The sequence below is a fragment of the Pistacia vera genome, unplaced genomic scaffold (genome assembly GCF_008641045.1).
Source record: "Pistacia vera cultivar Batoury unplaced genomic scaffold, PisVer_v2 Contig350, whole genome shotgun sequence".
NCBI classification, from domain to species: Eukaryota; Viridiplantae; Streptophyta; class Magnoliopsida; order Sapindales; family Anacardiaceae; genus Pistacia; species Pistacia vera.
This window is the reverse complement of record NW_022196169.1, coordinates 307487-329102: the sequence shown is the minus strand read 5'-3', so window position 1 is coordinate 329102 and position 21616 is coordinate 307487. Positions and strand designations below refer to the sequence as shown.

The 21616-nt window shown below is 32.9% G+C and overlaps 3 protein-coding genes across 3 annotated transcripts; 2 read left to right on the top strand and 1 right to left on the bottom strand.

Annotated features, from left to right (window-relative positions):
* Positions 1–7193: 7193 nt before the first annotated feature.
* Positions 7194–9426, top strand: LOC116139423. The gene is made up of 2 exons (XM_031425098.1): positions 7194–7749; positions 9119–9426. The coding sequence occupies exons 1-2, from the start codon at positions 7264–7266 to the stop codon at positions 9164–9166; spliced, it is 534 nt and encodes a 177-aa protein (XP_031280958.1). The 5' UTR covers positions 7194–7263; the 3' UTR covers positions 9167–9426.
* Positions 9427–10935: 1509 nt separating this feature from the next.
* LOC116139396 (myb-like protein X) lies at positions 10936–11436 on the bottom strand. Its single transcript, XM_031425076.1, has one exon. It carries the CDS (start codon positions 11434–11436, stop codon positions 10936–10938), a length of 501 nt encoding a protein of 166 aa, XP_031280936.1.
* Positions 11437–12248: 812 nt separating this feature from the next.
* On the top strand, positions 12249–15244 carry LOC116139375. The gene is made up of 2 exons (XM_031425054.1): positions 12249–12932; positions 15037–15244. Exon 1 carries the CDS (start codon positions 12419–12421, stop codon positions 12929–12931), a length of 513 nt encoding a protein of 170 aa, XP_031280914.1. The 5' UTR covers positions 12249–12418; the 3' UTR covers position 12932; positions 15037–15244.
* The last annotated feature ends 6372 nt before the right edge of the window (positions 15245–21616 follow it).

Genomic DNA, 21616 nt, shown 5'->3' with positions numbered 1-21616 from the left:
AAATTCGAGTCTCATTGAGGGTAAAAGCGCAAGAAATGGATTTAACATGGTCTCCCAAGTTCGAGTCCCTATGGTTGTTAATAGGGGTGGCCACTAGAACTTGTATCCGGCCAATAATTTTAGGGTCTTGAGAGGTTAGTTGAGGTATGCGTAAACTAACCTGGACATCTCCTATCATAAAAAAAAAAAAAAAAAAATGATACTTAATTCGTGATTACCATGTGGATGTGGGTTATGATTTTTAAATCAATGTCATATCACTTAAAATGCAAGGATAAGAGGTGTAACAAAACTCTCATATCACAATTATGATTTACTCTATCCTTCTTAAAACAAAGAGATCTATTTTCTCTTTAATTTTGAGAGAGAAATAGTACTTAATCAGCTTTATTGTTCCAATCTATCACAGTCTTCATCTTATCGTTGCAAATATTAGGAAACTCTTATACGTTTTTAACGAATATTAGTCAAAACTGTTGATTAAAACTAAAATAACAAAAATACCTGTAAATTCCTTATTTTAAAATGGGATAGGATTCAGATAAATTCTTCATCTTTAAGTGCTTGTTGAACTCTGATTAATGGTGCTGATATTAGTGTGTGTTTTTGGCACAACATAACCATTATATATTTGTTCGTTATGCTATTTATAAATCCATGGATAGGTTTTATAACAACTGTGTGAGTTACATTATCTACAATATAATAATATGCTAATTCTCTTGTAGATATTGTTATATTGTTGGGATAGTTATTTTTTGCATTAAATAGAAATTTATATGATTCTTACCCCATGATTTACCAATCAAACATAGTGTCATCCTAATAATATTTTCTATAGTAAAATATAAAATATACTTGACAATAAATTTACAACTCCTAAGTCCTATCCACCTGTGGGTGGTCAGATGGGACAATAGAAACTCTTGAGTGTATTACTCAAGAGGTCTTAAGTTCGATTCTTCTCGATTACTAATAAGAGTGATCACTAGAGGATTTACCCAGTTGTTAACTTCAGGACCCTAGACAATTAGTTGAGGTATGCACAAACTGGTCCAGATATCATATCACAAAAAGGAAAAAAAAAANTAGGCTTTCCACCCAATTAGGCTTACTGTTGGGCCTTGGATTTCTAATTTGATATATCAAATAGGACACCAATTGTGGCATTGAAAGGGTCATTAATTTTGGGAAGTGAATTTTAGTCACACATCTAATTGATCTTCATCCTCCAGGCTTCAAGACTAAGTACACATTTTCTTTATTTATTTATTTTTTTTAAATTCTTTAAACCACATTTAATACCCAAAATAACCTTTTAAGCTTAATTAGGTCTATTTTCCTTAATTTCAAACTTAATTATGGTTTTTCTTTACGTCTTTTTCCTCCTAACTTCTTAATTTCAACTTATTTTTTCTTTTTCATATTCAAATTCATCCTGTTATGTTTTTCATAGTTTTAGTATTATATTTTCATCAAAAAAAATAAAAAAATAAAACAAAATGTTTTCATGATCATGAAAATTTAATTAGAGTTAAGGTTTATGTAAGATTAAATATTAAAAATTAAAATAGAACATGAGTGTATTTAGAAATTATATGGTTATTTCTAGTAATTTAAATTAAGGTTATATTTGTCAAAACAAAAAGAAAAATTTAAAAGTGGGTGTGAAAATCAACTAGGTTGGGCTAAAATTCACTTCCCTTCATTTTTGTATGTTCATGTATAGGGCTCTACACTTCTACTATAGTTTTACAGTACAATTATCCTAAAACGTAATAAATTCGATGTTATAAATTATTCGGTAGATATTTACAACTTTCAAAGTACTATGCACTCTAAATAACAACTCTTCTCAAAATATGAAAAAAATGTTAAGTTCGAATTACATTCTAAGTAAGAATTATTGTGACTTCAGATGATCTAGTTTATTATATATGAACCATTATGTTTTTTCCTTATACTATTTTTAACTATGAATTTGTTGATACGTGAATGATTGGGATAATCGAATGCAAAGACTAAATAATAAATGAGAGATGATTTTTAAAGTGGTTCGGATACTTAAAACGAATCCTAGGTCCATTGTTTCTTTATTATTTTCTGACTATTTTTCTGATATTACTTGTAAAGCGTACAAAAATGGAAAAATATTTTATTTACAGAGAAAAAATAATAAAGCTCAAATGTTTGTCTAGCTCTCATATGCCCAACCAACCTCTTTTTGACAAAAAGAGGTGTCCATTTATATCTTTAAAGTCAATGTAATGTGTATTTTTGCAAGTTGCCTTGACACGTGAGGACCACTTCTTAATCTTTATTTTAAAATGAGATAGGATTGATATAAAATATCTCTTTGAAGCGGTTTTGGTTTATGACAACTAATATCACCTTAATCTTTAAGTGTTTATTGAACTCTGATTGAAGATGCTGACATTAGTGTGTATTTTTGGCACAATAGAACCATTATATATTTGTTCCTTATACTATTTATAAATCCATGGATAGGTTTTATTACAACTGTGTGAGTTACATTATCTACAATATAATAATATGCTAATTCTCTTGTAGATATTGTTATACTGTTGGGATAGTTATTTTTCGCATTAAATAGAAATTTATTTGATTCTTACCCCATGATTTACCAATCAAACATTGTGTCATCCTAATAATATTTTCTATAGTAAAATATAAAATATACTTGACAATAAATTTACAACTCCTAAGTCCTAATCAGTAGGTGGTCAGATGGGATAATAGAGAATCTTGGGTGTATTACTCAAGAGGTCTTAAGTTCGATTTCTCTCGATTGCTAATAGGAGTGATCATTAGAGGATTTGTCCGATTGTTAACTTCAAGATCTTGAACAATTAATTGAGGTATACACAAACTGGTTCAGACATCGTATCAAAAAAAAAAAATAAAAAAAAATCTACCACTCTTTAAGCATAACAATAAAAACTAACCCATGTGGTACTGTTAAAATTTTGACTAAACCATTGAATTAAAGTGAGTGTATACATAATTATATATATCTATCTTCACTTATCCATATGGACGGCAATAACTTTTTGACCATATATCAAAATATGTTTTTAAATTAAAACTCTACATATATTTTTAATATTTAAAATCCTTAAAAAACAAATCATCTTAATGAACAATAAAACAAATGTTGCATTCTCAAGAATTGAGGAGTCCCATAATCAACACTCTTCATCAATCCAAAAACCCTCTTTTAAGGATAATGTAAAATTATTGCACAAAGAGACAAGATCCTATCACATCACATGGCCCAAAAGATTTTCACTCAATCCAACGGATCATGTTTCTCCAACCCCACCTCCCACCATATCAACCTTACACCATGCCTCACCCACTCCAAGATAAAACACAAGACAAATTATTTCATTGCTACGTTTTTTAATAATCCATAAATCCATAGTAACATCCCGAGTTTGAAACTATCATTTTTTTAATAGCAGAAATTATTGTTTGTAATAATGTAGATATCTGTAAGGGACTCGTATCTAAATACAACGAGAATAAACCATAAATCTAATCATCCAACAAATATGGATATTGATTTTATCACTGTAGTGAATATAAAACTTTAAACTTCGGAATATCTTGTTTAAACCGAGATATTTATATTTTAGGCTATCATTCTTTATTACTTAATTTTAAACATTGATAGAGATTTTAATTAATTTAAGCTAAGAGAAAGCATGAAATTTGCCACAAAGAGGACGTTTGAATCATATAATATTTTATTACAAGGGGATGTTATATTAACGGAAAGATAAATCACCTTGAAGATTATTGGAAATGTTTAAAAAATGTGTTTGGTTGGTTCAAATAAATTGGTGAATAATATGTTTGGTTGAGATGATAAATGGGTGAGTATGTTATATAGATTACTAAATTGCCCTCCTTTTTAAATATTAATATAATATTATTTTTTGAATCATTTTTTTTAACCCTTTACATTTGAAATTTTGCTAAAACGCCATTACCATATAAAACTTTAATTTGCAGCAAAATCACCTCACCCACCCCAAGCCATTACCGGCAGCCAGCCACCACCATCGACCGCCACCGGTAGTCGACGCAATGGTGTACGACTGGCCATATATGGCCGATCGTGCGTCGACAAAGCCATTTCCAGTCACGACCAAAGATATGGCCGTGAAACGCCATAGAAACGGTTAGATCTGGTCTTTTTTTGCTATGGATATGTGATCCATTGTTGGAAAAGGCCTTACCCGCGCACAATCGACCAGATCTTGCTGGTTATGCACCATTACGATGACTAACACCACGCTGCCGGCGGTGGTCTTGAGTGGTTGGGGGTATTTTGTTAACTTTAAAAAATTTTTGTGGTTGGGGTATTTTAGCTAATTTTTCAAATGTAGGAGGGCTGCGAAATTGTTATTTTGTAGACATTTGAGAGCAATTGTGTCTGAAATAGTTTTTAATTAAGGGTAAAATGAATATAAAAATCAAATTACCCTGGTAATGTTTAATCCCAAGGGTAGGGAAAGGTATCAGATTATCCTCCACAGTACCAATAGTAAACACTATTTGCAATAAAAAATTTCTGTAATATTTTATTATTTGCAAACCAAACACCAGAATCTTGCAAAATAAACGAAGATTACCCCCGTTATCTTATATACCCTCGATCCAAACGCATCCAAATTGAATGTTACATATGTAACAAGCATTTAACATAGATTTGTATTAACGTTGAATACTAGAATAATAATAACAAATAATATTGAATATAGATTTGTAAGTTTGTGAAATTGAATGTAGATTTGTAATTGAAAANTGTTTAAACTGACATATTAAAATATGGATATTGATTTTATTATTGTAGTGAATATAAAACTTTAAACTTCCGAATATCTTGTTTAAACTGACATATTATATTTTAGGATATCATTCTTTATTACTTAATTTTAAACATTGATAGAGATTCTAATTAATTTAAGTTAAGAGAAAGCATGAAATTTGCCACAAAGGGGGCGTTTGGATTATATAATGTTTTATTATAAGAAAAGTTATATTAACGGAAAAATAGATCAGCTTGAAGATTATTGTGAATGTTTAAAAAATGTGTTTAGTTGGTTCAAATAAATTGGTGAATAATATGTTTGGTTGAGAGGATAAATGGGTGGGTATATTATATAGATTACTAAATTGTCATCCTTTTTAAATATTAATATAATATTATTTTTTGAATCATTTCTTTTAACTTTTTACATTTAAAATTTTGCTAAAACACCACAGCCGTATAAAACTTTAATTTGTAACAAAATCACCTCACCCACCCTAAGCCATTGTCGATAGCCAGCCACCACTATCGACCGCCACTGGCAGTCGACGGAATGGTGCACGACTAGCCATATATGGCCGATCGTGCGTCGACAAAGCCATTTCCGGTCATGACCATATCTTTGGCCATTTCACGGCCAAAGACGTGGCCGTGAAACGCCATAGAAATGGCTAGATTTGGTCGTTATTTGCCATAGATATGTGATCCATGATTGGAAAAGACCTTACCGGCGCACGACCTGCCAGATCTCGCTGGTTGTGCACCATTACGACAACTAACACCGGCGGCCGACGGTGGTCTTGAGTGGTGGGGGTATTTTTTAACTTTTAAATTTTTTTGTGGTTGAGATATTTTAGCTAACTTCTCAAATGTAGGAGAGATGAGTAATTGTTATTTTATAGACATTTGAGAGCAATTGTGTCTGAAATGATTTTTAATTAAGGATAAAATGAGTATAAAAATCAAATTACCCTGATAATGTTTTAATCCCAAGGGTAGGGGAGGGTATCAGATTACCCCCACAATACCAATAGTAAACATTATTTACAATAAAAGATTTCAATAATATTTTATTATTTACAAACCAAACACTGGATTCTTCCAAAATAAACGAAGATTACCCCCGTTATTTTATATGCCCTCAATCCAAACGCACCCAAATTGAATGTTAAATATGTAACAAGTTTTTAACATAGATTTGTATTAACGTTGAATACTAGAATAATAATAACAAATAATATTGAATATAGATTTGTAAGTTTGTGAAATTGAATGTAGATTTGTAATTGAAAATATGAGACAAATAATTTACCTTCAATACTATTAATAATACCATCTCTTTTGATTTAATTTTTACTTCATCAAAAACTAAAAGATTGTGATTAACCCTTTATAAGAATAGAGAAAAACAAAAAAAAACTTAACCCATATTAAAAAATGATATTCAACCACCACTGGATGACTTAATAGTAAAAGAGCAAAACAAGATCTAACATGGTCTCTCAAGTTCGAGTTCCCTTGAAGTTGAAAATTAAAGAGCAAGAGGAAAATCAAACATGGTCTTCCAAATTCGAGCCTCATTGAGGGTAAAAGCGCAAGAAGTAGATTTAACATGATCTCTTAAATTCGAGTCCACACAGTTGTTGATAGAGGTGATCACTGAAACTCGCATCCAACCAATAATTATAAGGTCTTAAGATTTTAGTTGAAATATCCGTAAACTAACCCAGATATCTCTTGTCATTAAAAAAAAAAAAAAAATTGATACTCAATTCGTGATTACGATGTGGATGTGGATTATGATTTTTAAATCAATATCACTTAAAATGCAAGGATAAGACGTGTAACAAAACTCTCATATCACAATTATGATTAACTCTATCCTTCTTAAAGCAAAGAGATCTATTTTCTCTTTAATTTTGAGAGAGGAATAATACTTAATCAGCTTTATAGTTTCAATCTATCATATTCTTCATCTTATCGTTACAAATATTAGGAAACTCTTACACGTTTTTAACGAATATTAGTCAAAACCATTAATTAAAACTAAAATAACTAAAATACCTCTAAATTCCATAAACCTATTAAATAAATTACATAATTAAAAATACCCCTTCTCTTTAGATTATGATTTTAAGGATTCTCACAAATGAAATGGGTACTAACATGGCCTTCCATATTATAACAACATCTACCTTTCTTTCTTTCCTTTTAAATTTTATGTATAAAATAGGTAAAACTTATATAATAAAAAAGCTACATAAATTAATTTTCATTTTCCAATAATAATGATTATTAAATTCATGCCCTTTTTTCTTATTTAAAATAAAAAAAAAAAAAATCCCATTTCATTTCTCTATATAAAACCTCCCGTAACTCCCAGCTCAAACTCTCAATCCGTCGTTTCGTTTCTGATCAAAACCATGGCTCAAAATCTCTCTCTTCTCTCTCTCTTCCTCCTCTTCTCCCTCCTCAAACCTTCTCTATCTCAATCCTCTAATCCGCCCACCGTCTACGAGCTCCTGCCCAAGTACGGCCTCCCTCAGGGCCTCTTGCCGGCCACCGTCTCCAGCTACACCCTCAACGACGACGGCTCATTTGTCGTTGAGCTTCCCTCCACCTGCTACATCCAGTTCGACTACTTGGTCTATTACGACAATACCATCACCGGAAAGCTCAGCTACGGCGCTATCACCCACCTCAAGGGTATTCAAGTTCAGCGCTTTCTGTTCTGGTTCGATGTTGATGAGATCAAGGTCGATTTGCCGCCGTCTGATTCGATTTACTTCCAGGTTGGGTTGATCAATAAGAAGCTCGACGTGGGCCAGTTCAAAACTGTCCATTCTTGCCGTGATGATAAGTTGGGATATTCCGGGTCTGGTTGCGGGTCGTGGTCTCGGGCTCTGAAGGTATTTTTCGGGTTTTTGAATTGAATTCGAGTGTTTTGTGGATTGTTTTGATGTGGGGTTTTGAGATTCTTGATCTGGGAATGAAAACTTTGTGATTTCGCTAGGTTTTAATATTAGTTTCCGGGTCGGGTTCGGGTTGTCAAGCTGTCATTCGGGTTTTGTATTGAATTTTAGGGATTTGTTGATTGTTTTGATGTGGGGTTTTTGAGATTTAGGATTTGAAAATTGAAAATTTGTGGCTTGATTAGGTTTTAATGTGTTTTTATGATATGTGTTCATTGAGTTCTTTGTTGTGGGTAATTGGGTATGTGTTGTTTGAGAAGGTTCTGTGATTATCTTTCCTAAATTCTTGACTTGTGTCTGTGGTATTGAGAAATATGAATCATGCATTTCTTTTATAGAAGAATATTTTTACACTTTTGGAGTGAACGATGAGTTAATGTGGTTGATGATGTTATAATATCGCTTAGGATGACGTATCTGTTCGCACTGAAAATTTAGGATACTTTTTGGGATGTGTAGCTTTGTTGGATTGGTTGATTGTTTGCATATGGTGTCGATTAGTGTGAGTTATTGAAGTTTTAATTCTTGTGGGGAAGTTACAAGTGAAACGGATCAAGCATTTTTATGTTTATGATGAAAACAAAAATCATGGGACTCACCTCACCTTGAGAGTCTCTATGGCACTTTCCATTTCCCCATGTTGTATGAACACCGATTGACTGCCTCCCTTTCACAACACTAATTGAACTATTGAACCGAAGATTGAAGATGGTTGTCACAGTTGGATCAATGGAGAAACTGTTCTGGTGTTAGTAATACATGAAGTATTTTATTCACTATTTTTTCTTTTAACTAGACAGGACTTTTGAGATATTGGGATAGATATTGTCATCATTGACTTCTTTTAAGCCTTAACTATATTTTCGCTGTAGGATGTTTGTTTTTTTGTGTATGGTTTCTGTTTCTAAGGATTTTTTCCTCCCCCCACCTCTTCTCTTCTTCTTCCACCTCACCCAAGAGTCTTAATACGCATTCAGTTGTGATGCCATTTGAATGTATAGGATTAAGCTGTTTGTGCTCAGCCTTTAACTAGTATCTTTATGTTGATTTTCGGCTATTAAAGACTAAGGAAAGAAGGCACTGCAACTTGTGCACTTTTTTATCATAAATATATAAATATTCTGGTATGCTCCTGCTTCATCTTCTACTTTTGAGAAATAGGCTGATACTTTTCAACTAGCATAATTCTCTTCTTTACACTCGTCGTTTCTTTCCTGTCTGAAGTTGGTTGCAGTGTATGGTATATTCAGTAGTTTACTAAGATCTTGTCTCTATGTCTGAACTTCTTGAGTTTTTTTATTTGCAGCTGCCAACTCCCATCGCTGATGAAGTCCAGATGCTAATTACAGAGTAGATGTTATCGAGTGCTTTCTTCTACTACTATATCTAGAGTCGTAAAATGGTTGTTAATGGTTCACGATTTAGAGTTAGTTGCTTTCAGACCCAAAAATCAGGAGTCTGATAGTCTTTTCAAAAGCAAGTTGTATACTCTTATCATGTATATACGAGACAATATATTTCTGCTTTAGTCTTCAATGTACCACTATGTACTCTTGTGTTTGAGACTTGTGTAATGAAATATTAGACCTGAAGAACAATGGATGGAACTTGTGCCTACTCTTTCTGATGTTCTTGAGGTTGGATTTGGATTGTGAAGTTGAATGAAAGATCCGGAGCACATAGTATTGTAAAATAATGGCTCTCTTGTTGCAATGGACACGTCGCCCTGAAATTTCTCCCAAAATTAAGCCTCAATTTGCTATTTTGGTACGAGCCAGAAGATTTCTGTTGCTTACTGTTATTGATCTCAAACCTGGGTTAAGTGTCATTGTTGATTTGCAATTAAACTGTGTCAGTTCTCTCTGGTTTTCTCTTAATTATGGAAGCTCCTTCACCACAGAAAACTAGTTTTCTAAGAGTGAAAAACATGGAAATTTGCCTGAAACTAACATCCCATTTATATAAAATTCATAATTTGACAAATTCTTTTTAAAATGTATCTTAAACATTCACACGAAGTGTCATCGTGCCCAATCAAAACTCTACCAGAAGCAGAAAGTGCGTAAATCAATTAGATCAGAAAGACTGAGAAATATCCACAAAAACTCGGATCAGAAGACAGGTTTAAGATCTATCTGAAAGACTTACAAAAACCACTCTATATTTTGAGTACAAGAACATCATCATCTTGATTTCTTGAACCAGAATTTACATCCAATACAAAATTGTAAAAAAAATCAACTCTTTCATCAGTAATCTTCGTAATCTTCCTCATAGTTGTTGTATTCCTCTTCATCTTCATCACCATAATAAATATTCCCATAATCGACATCTTCATCCTCCTTATTCTCATTCCCATTCTCAACTTCATCACCTTCTCCACAGCTTTCTCTTTCAACAGTCTTCTCCTCCTTGCATTCTCTCTCAGTCTTTACAGGCTCCGGCGTCGTCGCGTCATCGTTCATTAGTTTTTCCAGGACATCATAGTTCACTTTTGAACTCAGGCGCCTCTTCTTCTTTCTCTGATTATCATCTTCTTCATGATTAGTTCTTGAAGCATGCCTCTTCCTTTTATCATCTTTCTTCATCTTTTCTTGTTTTTGAGCCTTGTTTTTCTCATTATGAGACTTGTTCAATAAATCCCATATAATATTTTTGTAAATCATCTCCTTCTTGGTGTTGAAATACCCATTAAACTCTGCCTCTTCAATGGCGGCAACGCCTTTTGAAACCTTCTTTTTGTCAGCCATGGCTCTGTTACGAATGGGGTATTACCGAAGTGGCGCCTTTATATACGACGTCTCAGTCGCCCTAAAGAAAAGCAACCGACTTAACATCCACGCTAGCTTTTGACTTGGACATAGTTTAAAATTCTTTCGATTTAAACCCTAATTTTGATCGGAATCAGTGACAATAAATTACGAAAAGTTAATCACCCCTAAAGTTTATTCATTTGTAAATTCAACCCTAACTTTGATTGGAATTGTATCATCTAGCTAAGCTTTGTATGACATAATCTAATACTCTTACAANTATATTTTGAGTACAAGAACATCATCATCTTGATTTCTTGAACCAGAATTTACATCCAATACAAAATTGTAAAAAAAATCAACTCTTTCATCAGTAATCTTCGTAATCTTCCTCATAGTTGTTGTATTCCTCTTCATCTTCATCACCATAATAAATATTCCCATAATCGACATCTTCATCCTCCTCATTCTCATTCCCATTCTCAACTTCATCACCTTCTCCACAGCTTTCTCTTTCAACAGTCTTCTCCTCCTTGCATTCTCTCTCAGTCTTTACAGGCTCCGGCGTCGTCGCGTCATCGTTCATTAGTTTTTCCAGGACATCATAGTTCACTTTTGAACTCAGGCGCCTCTTCTTCTTTCTCTGATTATCATCTTCTTCATGATTAGTTCTTGAAGCATGCCTCTTCCTTTTATCATCTTTCTTCATCTTTTCTTGTTTTTGAGCCTTGTTTTTCTCATTATGAGACTTGTTCAATAAATCCCATATGATATTTTTGTAAATCATCTCCTTCTTGGTGTTAAAATACCCGTTAAACTCTGCCTCTTCAATGGCGGCAACGCCTTTTGAAACCTTCTTTTTGTCAGCCATGGCTCTGTTACGAATGGGATACTACCGAAGTGGCGCCTTTATATACGACGTCTCAGTCGCCCTAATGAAAAGCAACCGACCGAACATCCACGCTAGGTTTTTACTTGGACATAGTTTTAAATTCTTTCGATTTAAACCCTAATTTTATCGGAATCAGTGACAATAAATTACGAAAAGTTAATCACCCCTAAAGTTTATTCATTTGTAAATTCAACCCTAATTTTGATTGGAATTGTATCATCTAGCTAAGCTTTGCATGACATAATCTAATACTCTTACAATTGTTATAAAAACCACGGGTATTGACGTGACAAATTATGATTGGTTTGTTAACATTATGAAACGAGTGTTGATAAATTCGATGATTAACCTTATATAGAAGATTATATGTTATATATCTTATAGAACATTAAATATTACACATAATAATATGATATTTTATAATTCTGATATTAAGTTGATATGATCTGTTTTGACCCTCTTTATCTTGTAGAATTTAGACACTCCCATGAAACTCGAGCGATCTAGATGTACCAGGTGAAAACCTATAAAAACCTATTTTCTAAATACACTTGACTAAAAAACATTCCCTTAGTTTCGTCATGAAAAACATAAACACAGTACATATTTGAAAACTTGAAAGCATATCACATACTGTTTATAAAACCAGAAAACATAAGGTTCAGATTTTTCTTATCTTTTTACAATGGAAACACGAAATAACACTAACCGATTGTAAATATAAAGTTTATTACCATATTACCCTTCTTTGTCCCTCAAAATTACCTTATCCAACTTCTCAAGCAACTTTACCAACGCAAACCCAACTAACAATTGAACAAGAACACCAACTCAACAACTCAACGACCCCAGTCAACTCCCAACTTCTCCTGAAACTCATCAAAACAAAATTATCTTCCCATTCTACCGTTCCCCACCTCTCTTAATTACCTTTCTCTTCTCTCCTTCGTCTCCATCATCAATGGCTTCCACTTCTCTCCTCTCAATCTCCCTCTCCCTCCTCTTTCTCATCTTCCTATCAAAACCCCACTTCACTCTCTCCCTCACCAATCTCCACCGTCCATCTCTGCCTCTCAACTCAATCACAGACGTCCATGATCTCCTCCCTTTGTACGGTCTTCCAAAGGGCATTCTTCCAGGCAACGTCAAGTCCTTCACGCTTGCCAACGACACAGGCGCCTTCTCCGTCGAGCTAACGAGCACGTGCTACGTGCAGTTCGATCAGCTTGTGTACTACGACAAGAAAATCAAAGGGAAGTTGAGTTATGGCGCTGTGAGTGAAGTGTCCGGGATTCAAGCTAAAAAATTGTTCCTTTGGCTTCCGGTCACTGGGATGGAGAAGGTTAAAGGGTCTGATATGGTGAGATTCTATGTTGGTGCTTTGTCTGAGGACTTGCCTTCTCAGCAGTTTCAAGATATTCCTGTTTGTAAGAGCAAGGCTTGTTCTTTAAGGACTAATTTAGCTTCCATTTGAGGTAAAGTTTAAGTTTTTGTTTTTGTTTTTGTTTTTTGTTTCTATTAGTTCTTTGGCTAATTTTGATGTCCTTGTATTTTTTATTTTTTCTTTTGTTTGAGGTTTTATTTATGAGTTTCTTTTCTGGGAAAATTGGTCATCTGGTGCTTCAGAATTGTGGGATGAGGGGTAAATTTGGTTTTGTGTTGTTTGTGAATTTAGTGATTTTGGTTTGTGGGAATAGAATGTGCAGTGTGATGATTGTCAAGAAAGATCATGAATTGTATCAAGTTTTGTATTCATTAACCAGGAATGTAGAGTGGATTTGAGTCCTTATATGATTCACATGTTAATCAATAGTGTTTGAATCCTTGTAATTTGTTAGGATCATTAAACTTACGATTGAAGGGTCAAAAGATTTCTTGTAGCGTGTGTATGATTTGGGGAGTAAGAAATGGGAGGATATCATAAACAAGTGTTGTACTCTCCACGGTGTATTGATCAAGGGAATTAGTCCAATTGGACATTCATTTCCATTTGTTTCAAGCATCCTTAACGTCCAATAGTATAAAGAAAAAATGAGAATTTGGGGAACCTTGAGGCTCAAACATGGGCCGGGAATGGAGCATTATAATATTCATTGTGAAATATTAGTTGGTTCAGTTTTTAAGCCAACTCGTTGTTTTAACAATCACAAAGTTGGCTGTTATTGAATCACCTTATGGAAGTTGACTGTCTTTACAGGTCATAGAGAATTAGAACAAATATTCGTTAGCACGCTTCAAGCAAAAATCGCATTAGCAAAGACATAGCATATGCTTCGGAGACAAAGCAGTTTTTATTTCTTTGGATAGGTTTACATTTTTCTGGTACAAAATATGAACAGAGGACATTGTGAGGCTTTTACGCCTTATTAACTGAACCATCCTGCATTAGGTGCTAGTCCATGCTGAATTTCCAGGATTATTGTATTGGAAGCTGGTGCTCCTTAATTCCTTATTCTGATGAAATTGGGACCATGAATGAAACTTTTGATAATTCTTTCCAATGCTGTTAATTCCTTACTCTGTTGAAAGTGGCAGCACAAGTGAAGGTTTTGGGTGGTGGTTCCATTTGTTCATAAAGGCTTCCACTTAGACATTGGTATACACATTCATTAATTCATACCTGATTTCTAGGCACTTCAGAATCTGCAGTCCTCCAAAATTGTCTCTTTCTCAATCCTTACAGGCTCAATCCTGCTTGCAGTTTAGTTCTTGGGGCCATAGTTAGAGGTACTTTTTCTCACATCTCAGTGGGCATAGAGGCAGTTTCAGGTTGGGTGAATGACCTCCCACAGTCCCTGGAATGGACACAGGGCTTTAACTTGATTTTGCTGAGAAATGAAAAATGTTTCAATATCTGAACTTCATCATTGCCTACTACTTCTCTTACCATGCTATAGTGGTATCATGCAGACTTCTGATGGCATTTTCCTGAAATTAGCAGTGGTGATGGAAATATGACGTATATGTGTAATTTCTATGTATAAAATGTTCATAAAACTTCAAAGAGATTGGTCGAGAGCTTGCCTTTTTTTTTTTTTTTTTTTTTTTTTTTTTTTTTTTGTCTCTTTTTGAATCAAACTTTTATGCTGAAACAATAGATAGCTAGAGGGTTTTGGAATAAGATTTTCAAGCATTATCATATGTGAAATAGGGACCCTTGTTCTGGAATCAACATGACTTCGGGTACTTCTTACTAAACAATCACACGCACACCTAAAATTTAGGCATGTTCAGTGGGGGCCCTTTTGGAGATCAAAACATGAAAGTTGCTACATGCTGGAAGGCAATATTTTCATATACAAACAGTATCTTGATCAAAGGTAAAGAAAATAAGGTTCTAATTTAGGCAATGAGAATTATTTCGTGGAGTTGGGGGCATTGGTTTGATAGAGTAGTCTATCATTACATAGTGGAATTAGAGGATATTAAGATTCAGGATATTAAGATTCCTGCATTCACTGCTCCATTAAGTTTATACTACAATTAAAAATTTTGGTGTCTACTTGCCAAACCATAATTGCTAAATTTTAAATATTATATTCTTTGGAAGATTCTTAAAGCTTCCTTGATTCTTTGCAGGCGGAAGCTCCCCATATTCATATGTATCAAAGGATTACACCAGAACCATGTCAATGTACAACAATCTCTTGGTATCATCTTATTGATGCTGTAATAGATCTTGGAATAAATAGAACATCTTGAAAATGTATTGTATAGAATATATATAACGTTCTGTGTTTTAATTGTACTTATATATCACAATATTTTATGTTTGCAGTCTCTATTATCATTTCTAGCCTTCTTCAGTCTTTTTATCATTTACTGCAATTTCGTGTTAGGTTCAGTTTGTTTCAATTTGGCAACTTCAAAAGCAAAGCAATTGGTGTAACTGACTTTTGAGTAAAATAATGTCAACTGACATTGTGGTTTGAGTTTTATCGGCATTGTGGTTTGAGTTTTATGTTAAGTATTTGTCTGGCATCTTCTCAATGTTTCTTTGCTACGAAAGGATTAAGAGAGTATATTAGTTGGTACGATCATGCATCAGCATTTGCATTCAAATCTGCCTGGAACTTCTGCATATTTTTGTTTTTTTTTGTAGAGATGAACTCTGGTTTGTGTTTGTAATGTTTGGATGTTCTTACTTTTGTTCAAGCGGCTGCAGTTGAACCTACTGCATATATTTTATTTCTGTCTCCTTGAATGTCAAAACATCAATTGTCTAAGCCATCAAATTTGAACAGATAAGATAGTGATGTGATTAATGTCGTCAACCGCGCATCAGAATCAAATTTTTTTTTTTTATAGCAATTTGAGCAGTTGTATGTGAAAAATGAGCGAGAAAGTCTCAAGAACAAATCCCTTTGCTTTTTACCTTTTGATGAAATATTAAACAAGTCTTGGCATCTAGCAAAGATTTCTCTGCAGATTCCTTTGCTTTTATGCATGTTAAACTCATGCTTTTAAGCTTAAAATGGACTTATAAATTCAGGGTTGTGATGTTTTGCTGCAATCACAAAATCACTTCTCAACAAAGCTGCTTTCATGGATCACCATAGAGAGATTTTTATTCATGGTGGCCATGAAATGACTCAAAGGAAGAGTCATACAAAGAGAACAGAGAGCAAGACAAGTCAGTTGATTGTGGAGGATCATGAGAAGGAAGACATCAATGCAAAAGCTGATGCTTTCATCAAGAACTTCAGGAATCAGTTGAGGATTCAAAGGGACGAATCGTTCAAACGTTATCAAGATATGATCGGTTGAGGAACTTGAACTTTGAATCATTCTGGATAGAATACTGGAAATTTTCCGATGTTGTTTCATAAATAAATGGTTGTGGGATACAAATCAATATGTGTTTGATAATTCTTTTCAGTGTCTGAAAACTTAATGCTCATGTAAGTTTTCGAAGAATGAAATTTTAGAGTTGTTTGTTACATCCATCTGAATCAAGCATCCTTTTTTTGGTGTCAAAATAGACTTGGAAACTTAAAATTTAAACAAGTTCTGTTTTGTGTAGTGTTATAATCTTTTTCCAACGGGTTTATTTTAATTAAAATCGCTTAAAATGTATTCATTTGATTGTTAAGAAAATATCAAATAATCCCTCTATAATTATAAAAAGCTTTCCTAAAATATATCATACAATCCCTTACAAAATTACCAAAACCCCTTTTAAGGCTCCCTATAGTTAGAGCCCTAAGAAGATTACTTCGATAATTTTTTTTTTAATTTAATCATTGCCTTGTTTGATATAGAAAATTACATGATTATCCACTTAAAGGGTGGTATTTTAAGATTATCATGGTAATCTTATTTTGTTTCAGTTTTACCCTTAATAAAAATTACGAACACAAATGCCCTCCTTTTGATGTCAAATAACAATTAACCCAACTTGTTGAATGGCTCCTTTAACCTTATTAAGTAATTATTTGGAAAAAAAATGCCCCAAATATAATAATAATAACAATACATATATATATATATATACACACACACACGTAAGTATTTTGTAATTATTATCAACCAAACTCATTAATTATTTATATATTTCATATGAATCAAACACAATAATAATTTATACCCATTAATCTTCAAGGTTATCTATCTCACTAATAATTCTATTTTTTTTATAATAAAACATTATCGGAACCAAACAGCCTTAAAAGTATCAAATATTTCCTTACAAAATTATCAAAACCCTTGATAGTAGTATTTAATAATTTCTGAACAGATGTGTTCCACTTGAACTAATGTAACATACTGTCATTAACTGATTATACAGCAACATGTTGAAGAAACGACTTTCCCTTCCTGAAATACTAAAACAAACAAGCTTATGATTTTTTATGAATTCGGCTACAACGCCTCGAAGACAACCGTCTCTTTTCTATATGGTATCTTTGAAAGTAAATTTATTGTTATTTTTTATTAAATATAAAGTTACTTAACATTTGAACGGTTATATCAATCATTTCAATTTTATTTTAACCATTATTATAATCTTATAAAATTCAATTATAGACTCGTAAAATAATCATCAATTTCATGACCATAGAATAGAAAGACCTAATTTGTAATGTAATTGAATAACAAGCAATCCAATGAAAAAACTTCTTTTGGTGCATCAAGAAAACCACCTACGTCAGAACCAAAATATTAAACATCAATTTAAGCAAATTCTCTATGAAACACAAACAATAAAGAAACCCTAAAAAAGAAAAGAGACTGTTTATTTCACTTTCAAGTGCAACCACAGACTGGCCAACAAAAACTATTAATATAAAATTTTATATCAAATCTTGTAAGCTTCTCCTATTCACTATGAAATTTCTCAGCTGATTCCTTTGCTTTTATGCATGTTAAACTCATGCTTCTAAGCTTAAAACACACCCCTATAAATTCAGGGTTCTGATGTTTTTGTTACAATCACAAAGAAAAATATTCTTATTCTTCAATTCTTGAGCAAAGAAGGTGGTTCAATGGAGAGTTACAGAGATATTTTTGGTGAGAGTGGTGGGAAGATGAAGAGAAATATTACAAAGAGAAGAGAAAGGAAGATGAGGGAGATATAAATTCTCAAGCTGATGCGTTCATTAAAAACTTCAGAAAGCAGTTAAGGATTCAGAGAGAAGAATCTTTCAAACGCTATCAAGAGATGATTGCTAGCTAGAGGAGTTTAAAGTTTGAACCGTCAACATATACACACGTATTATTTACTATTCTTGGATTGAAAAATTAATGTTGAAATTTCACTCGTATATCGTTTCATAATAAAATTTCCATGAATTTACTTTGTAAAGGAAATAAGGTTCTAATTAGGATATGAAGATTCCTAACCCTTGGGGCGTGGAACTGAGTAAAAAGCCCCAAATAGTCACCTCTAATAGTGTTTAGGAGGATTTGAACTCAAAATTCATAAAACTCTTTTTACTCTTTTATCATCAAACTATCTAATGATGATTCTGTTCATGATTTTATACTACAATTAAACGCTCTAGTGTCTACTTACCAAACTATAATTGTTAAATTATAATATATTATTCTTCAGAAGATTCTTAAAAAAATCCTTCATCCTTCTTGATGTTTCTTTGCTAGAAAAGAATTAGGGAGAATATTAATTGGTACGATCATGCATGCATCAGCATCAGCATTTATCTCCTTGAATATCAAAACACCAATTGTCTTAGCCATCAAATTTGAACTATGATTAAAATCGTCAACGCCGCATCAGAATTGAAATATTTTGTAGCGATTCGAGAAGTTGTAACTGAAGAAATTAAGTATGAAGAACAAATCTCTTTGCTTTCCACCTTTTGAGAAAACATTAAACAATTCTTGGCATCTAACAAAGATTTCTCTGCAGATTCCTTTGTTTTATGCCTGTCAAACTCATGCTTTTAATCTTAAAATGGACTTATAAATTCAGGGTCGTGATGTTTCGCCGCAATCACAAAAGCACTTCTCAACAAAGCTGCTTTCATGGATCACCATAGAAAGATTTTTATTCATGGTGGCCATGAAATGATTCAAAGGAAGAGTCATACAAAGAGAACAGAAAGCGAGATAAGGCAGGTGATTGTGGAGGATCATGAGAAGGAAGACATCAATGCACAAGCTGATGCTTTCATCAAGAACTTCAGAAACCAGTTGAGGATTCAAAGGGACTAATCGTTCATACGTTATGGAGAGATGATTGCTCGAGGAACTTGAACGTCGAATAATGTATTCCTGGAATGAAAATTGGAAATTTTCTGATGTTGTTTCATATTAATTGGTTGTGGGATACATATCTATATGTATTTGATAATTCTTCCCAATGTCTGAAAACTTAAAGCTCATGTAAGTTTTACAAGAATGAAATTTTAGAGCTGTTTGTTACATCCATTTCTATCAAGCATCCTTTTTGGGGTGTCAAAATAGATGTGGAAACTTAAAATTTAAACAAGTTCTCATCCTGGATTTTAATGGTCTTTTTAATATGAAAATTCTCAGATATTAACATCTTTACTATTTTTAGTGTGAATTAATAACTGGCTAACCTTCCTGCTCTTTAGAACTGTGAACTCAAAACTTATAATCTTTCTATCAACGGGTTTATCTCAAATTTTCCATATAAAAAACTTATAAAATTAATGAACTTATCTGCTTCATTTAAAATGTATTAAATATGCCTAATAATTATCAAAAACTCTCTTAAAAAAGTATCAAGAAACAGTTTAAAAATGTTGATGAGTGATTTTGACATCAACGACCTCGTACATGCAAAGTACTAAGCAAATCTTAGAAATTACACGTGAAATAATTATGAGAGTTAATTATGAAACTGAGATTATATATGTTTGAAGAAACATAGATAAAAGATTGACAAAATAGATTTTTATAATAGTTCGGATACTTAAAGCTATTCCTACGTCCACTGTTATTTTATTATTCTTTGACTATTTTTCTGATATTGTCTGTAAGGCATACAAAAATGGTGTTTTGTTTTGTTTACAGAAAAAAATAATAGTTGAAGCTCAAATGTATGCCCAACTCTCATATGTTTAACCTCTTCATTTCATGAAGAGAGTTGTTAATTTATGCACCTTTGAGCTCAATCTAATAAATGTTTTTGCAAGTTGTCTTGACATATAAAGAGCTCTCATTTATCCTAATCCTTTATTTTGATAAAAGTTGACAACTAATACACTTTATCTTTTAGGTAGTGCTGACATCGGTGTGTATTTGTTAGACATAACAAAAAATATTAAATATTTTATAAAATTCTTTTACAAAATTATTATAAAAAATCTCTTAAGTATGTAATAATTGTTGAACGAAACCAGCAGCTTCTTTTGATTCCTGGTGACGGTTTACTCCTGTTTCAAGTGTCCTTTTGGCTTTTGCTGTTTGGTGAAGCCTATGCCGCTCCATTTTTTTTTTGCAGATTCTGCGCTTGCCTCTTGTACCTTTTTTTTTTTTTTTTTTTATTTCCTTGTATTTTTTTTTTTTTTTTCCTTGTATGGTCACCCCAAAATTGTTTTTGGATGGTGTTGGGGTGTGGGTGGGTGTGTAAAGGATTGTACATCCTGTCCTCTCTTTGCTCTTTTTGCTCTGCGTCGTCCGCTGATTTTAGATAGGATGCTTCAGGTTTTTCCCGTTTAGGTGTATTTATTTATTCTTTATAAATTTACTAGTTATCCAAAAAAATGGTTGAATGAAACATTTGAGTTTCATTATAAGTGACATCACAGAAGGAAAAATGAAATAAAGTCTTTCCCAACACTTAATAAATCAATAACCGATTCAATTAACGAGGTTCACATTTTAAAGAAATATTTGAGTTTGGTAGAGTATTTAGAATAGTATTTTTAAAAAAGTTGAGCTGAGTTGTTATTACGAGAATATGATTTGAATTTGAAAATGTGTTTGGTAAAGTTTTTGAAAAAAAAATTTGAAAATATTTAGATTATGTTTTAATCCCTATATTTGTTAATTTAGCTAAACACCCCTATAATAAAAGTTTTAAAATTATCAAAAACACCTCCATTCACCCATTAAATGTCGACAGCTAGCTACTACTACTGGATAGTGGCCGGTAGTTGCCAAAATGGCACACGACCGGTTGGATCTAGTCGGTAGTATGTCGAAATGGCCTTTTCAGGGTAAATCTACCATGGATCTGGCCGAAAATTGCCAAATCTACGGCCAAACAACAACCATATCTAGTCGTCAACAACGTCCTACCAACAACCAAAATATGGCCCTCGTCAACGACCAGGTCTGGCTAGATCTGGTTGGAAAAGGCCAAATTGGCGCATGACCGACCACATCCAGTGGGTCGTGCACCATTCCGATAGATTCTGGTCACCTTTTGGTGGTGGTGGCTGGCTACCGGGAATATGTGTGTGGGTGAGGCTGTTTTTGTCAATTTATAAACTTTTATTGTTAGGGGTATTTAGTTAAATTAACAAACCTAGGGGGTTAAAAAACTAAACATTTTGAGTTGAATAGAATATTATTGGATTTTAAGAATATTGAAACAAATATGTATTTTGAATAGGATTGGATATGATAGTATTTGTAATAATGAAACAAACACAGCCATATTCTAAAAGATATTCTAAAAGATCTTATGTATGTTCATAGTGCTATAATTTGAAAAAACAAAAAT

Coding starts and splice junctions, on each gene's coding strand:
- LOC116139423 (XM_031425098.1), top strand. CDS start 7,264: ATGGCTCAAAATCTCTCTCTTCTCTCTCTCTTCCTCCTCTTCTCCCTC. Junction 7,750..9,118: donor CGTGGTCTCGGGCTCTGAAG/GTATTTTTCGGG, acceptor TTTTATTTGCAG/CTGCCAACTCCCATCGCTGA.
- LOC116139396 (XM_031425076.1), bottom strand. CDS start 11,436: ATGGCTGACAAAAAGAAGGTTTCAAAAGGCGTTGCCGCCATTGAAGAG.
- LOC116139375 (XM_031425054.1), top strand. CDS start 12,419: ATGGCTTCCACTTCTCTCCTCTCAATCTCCCTCTCCCTCCTCTTTCTC.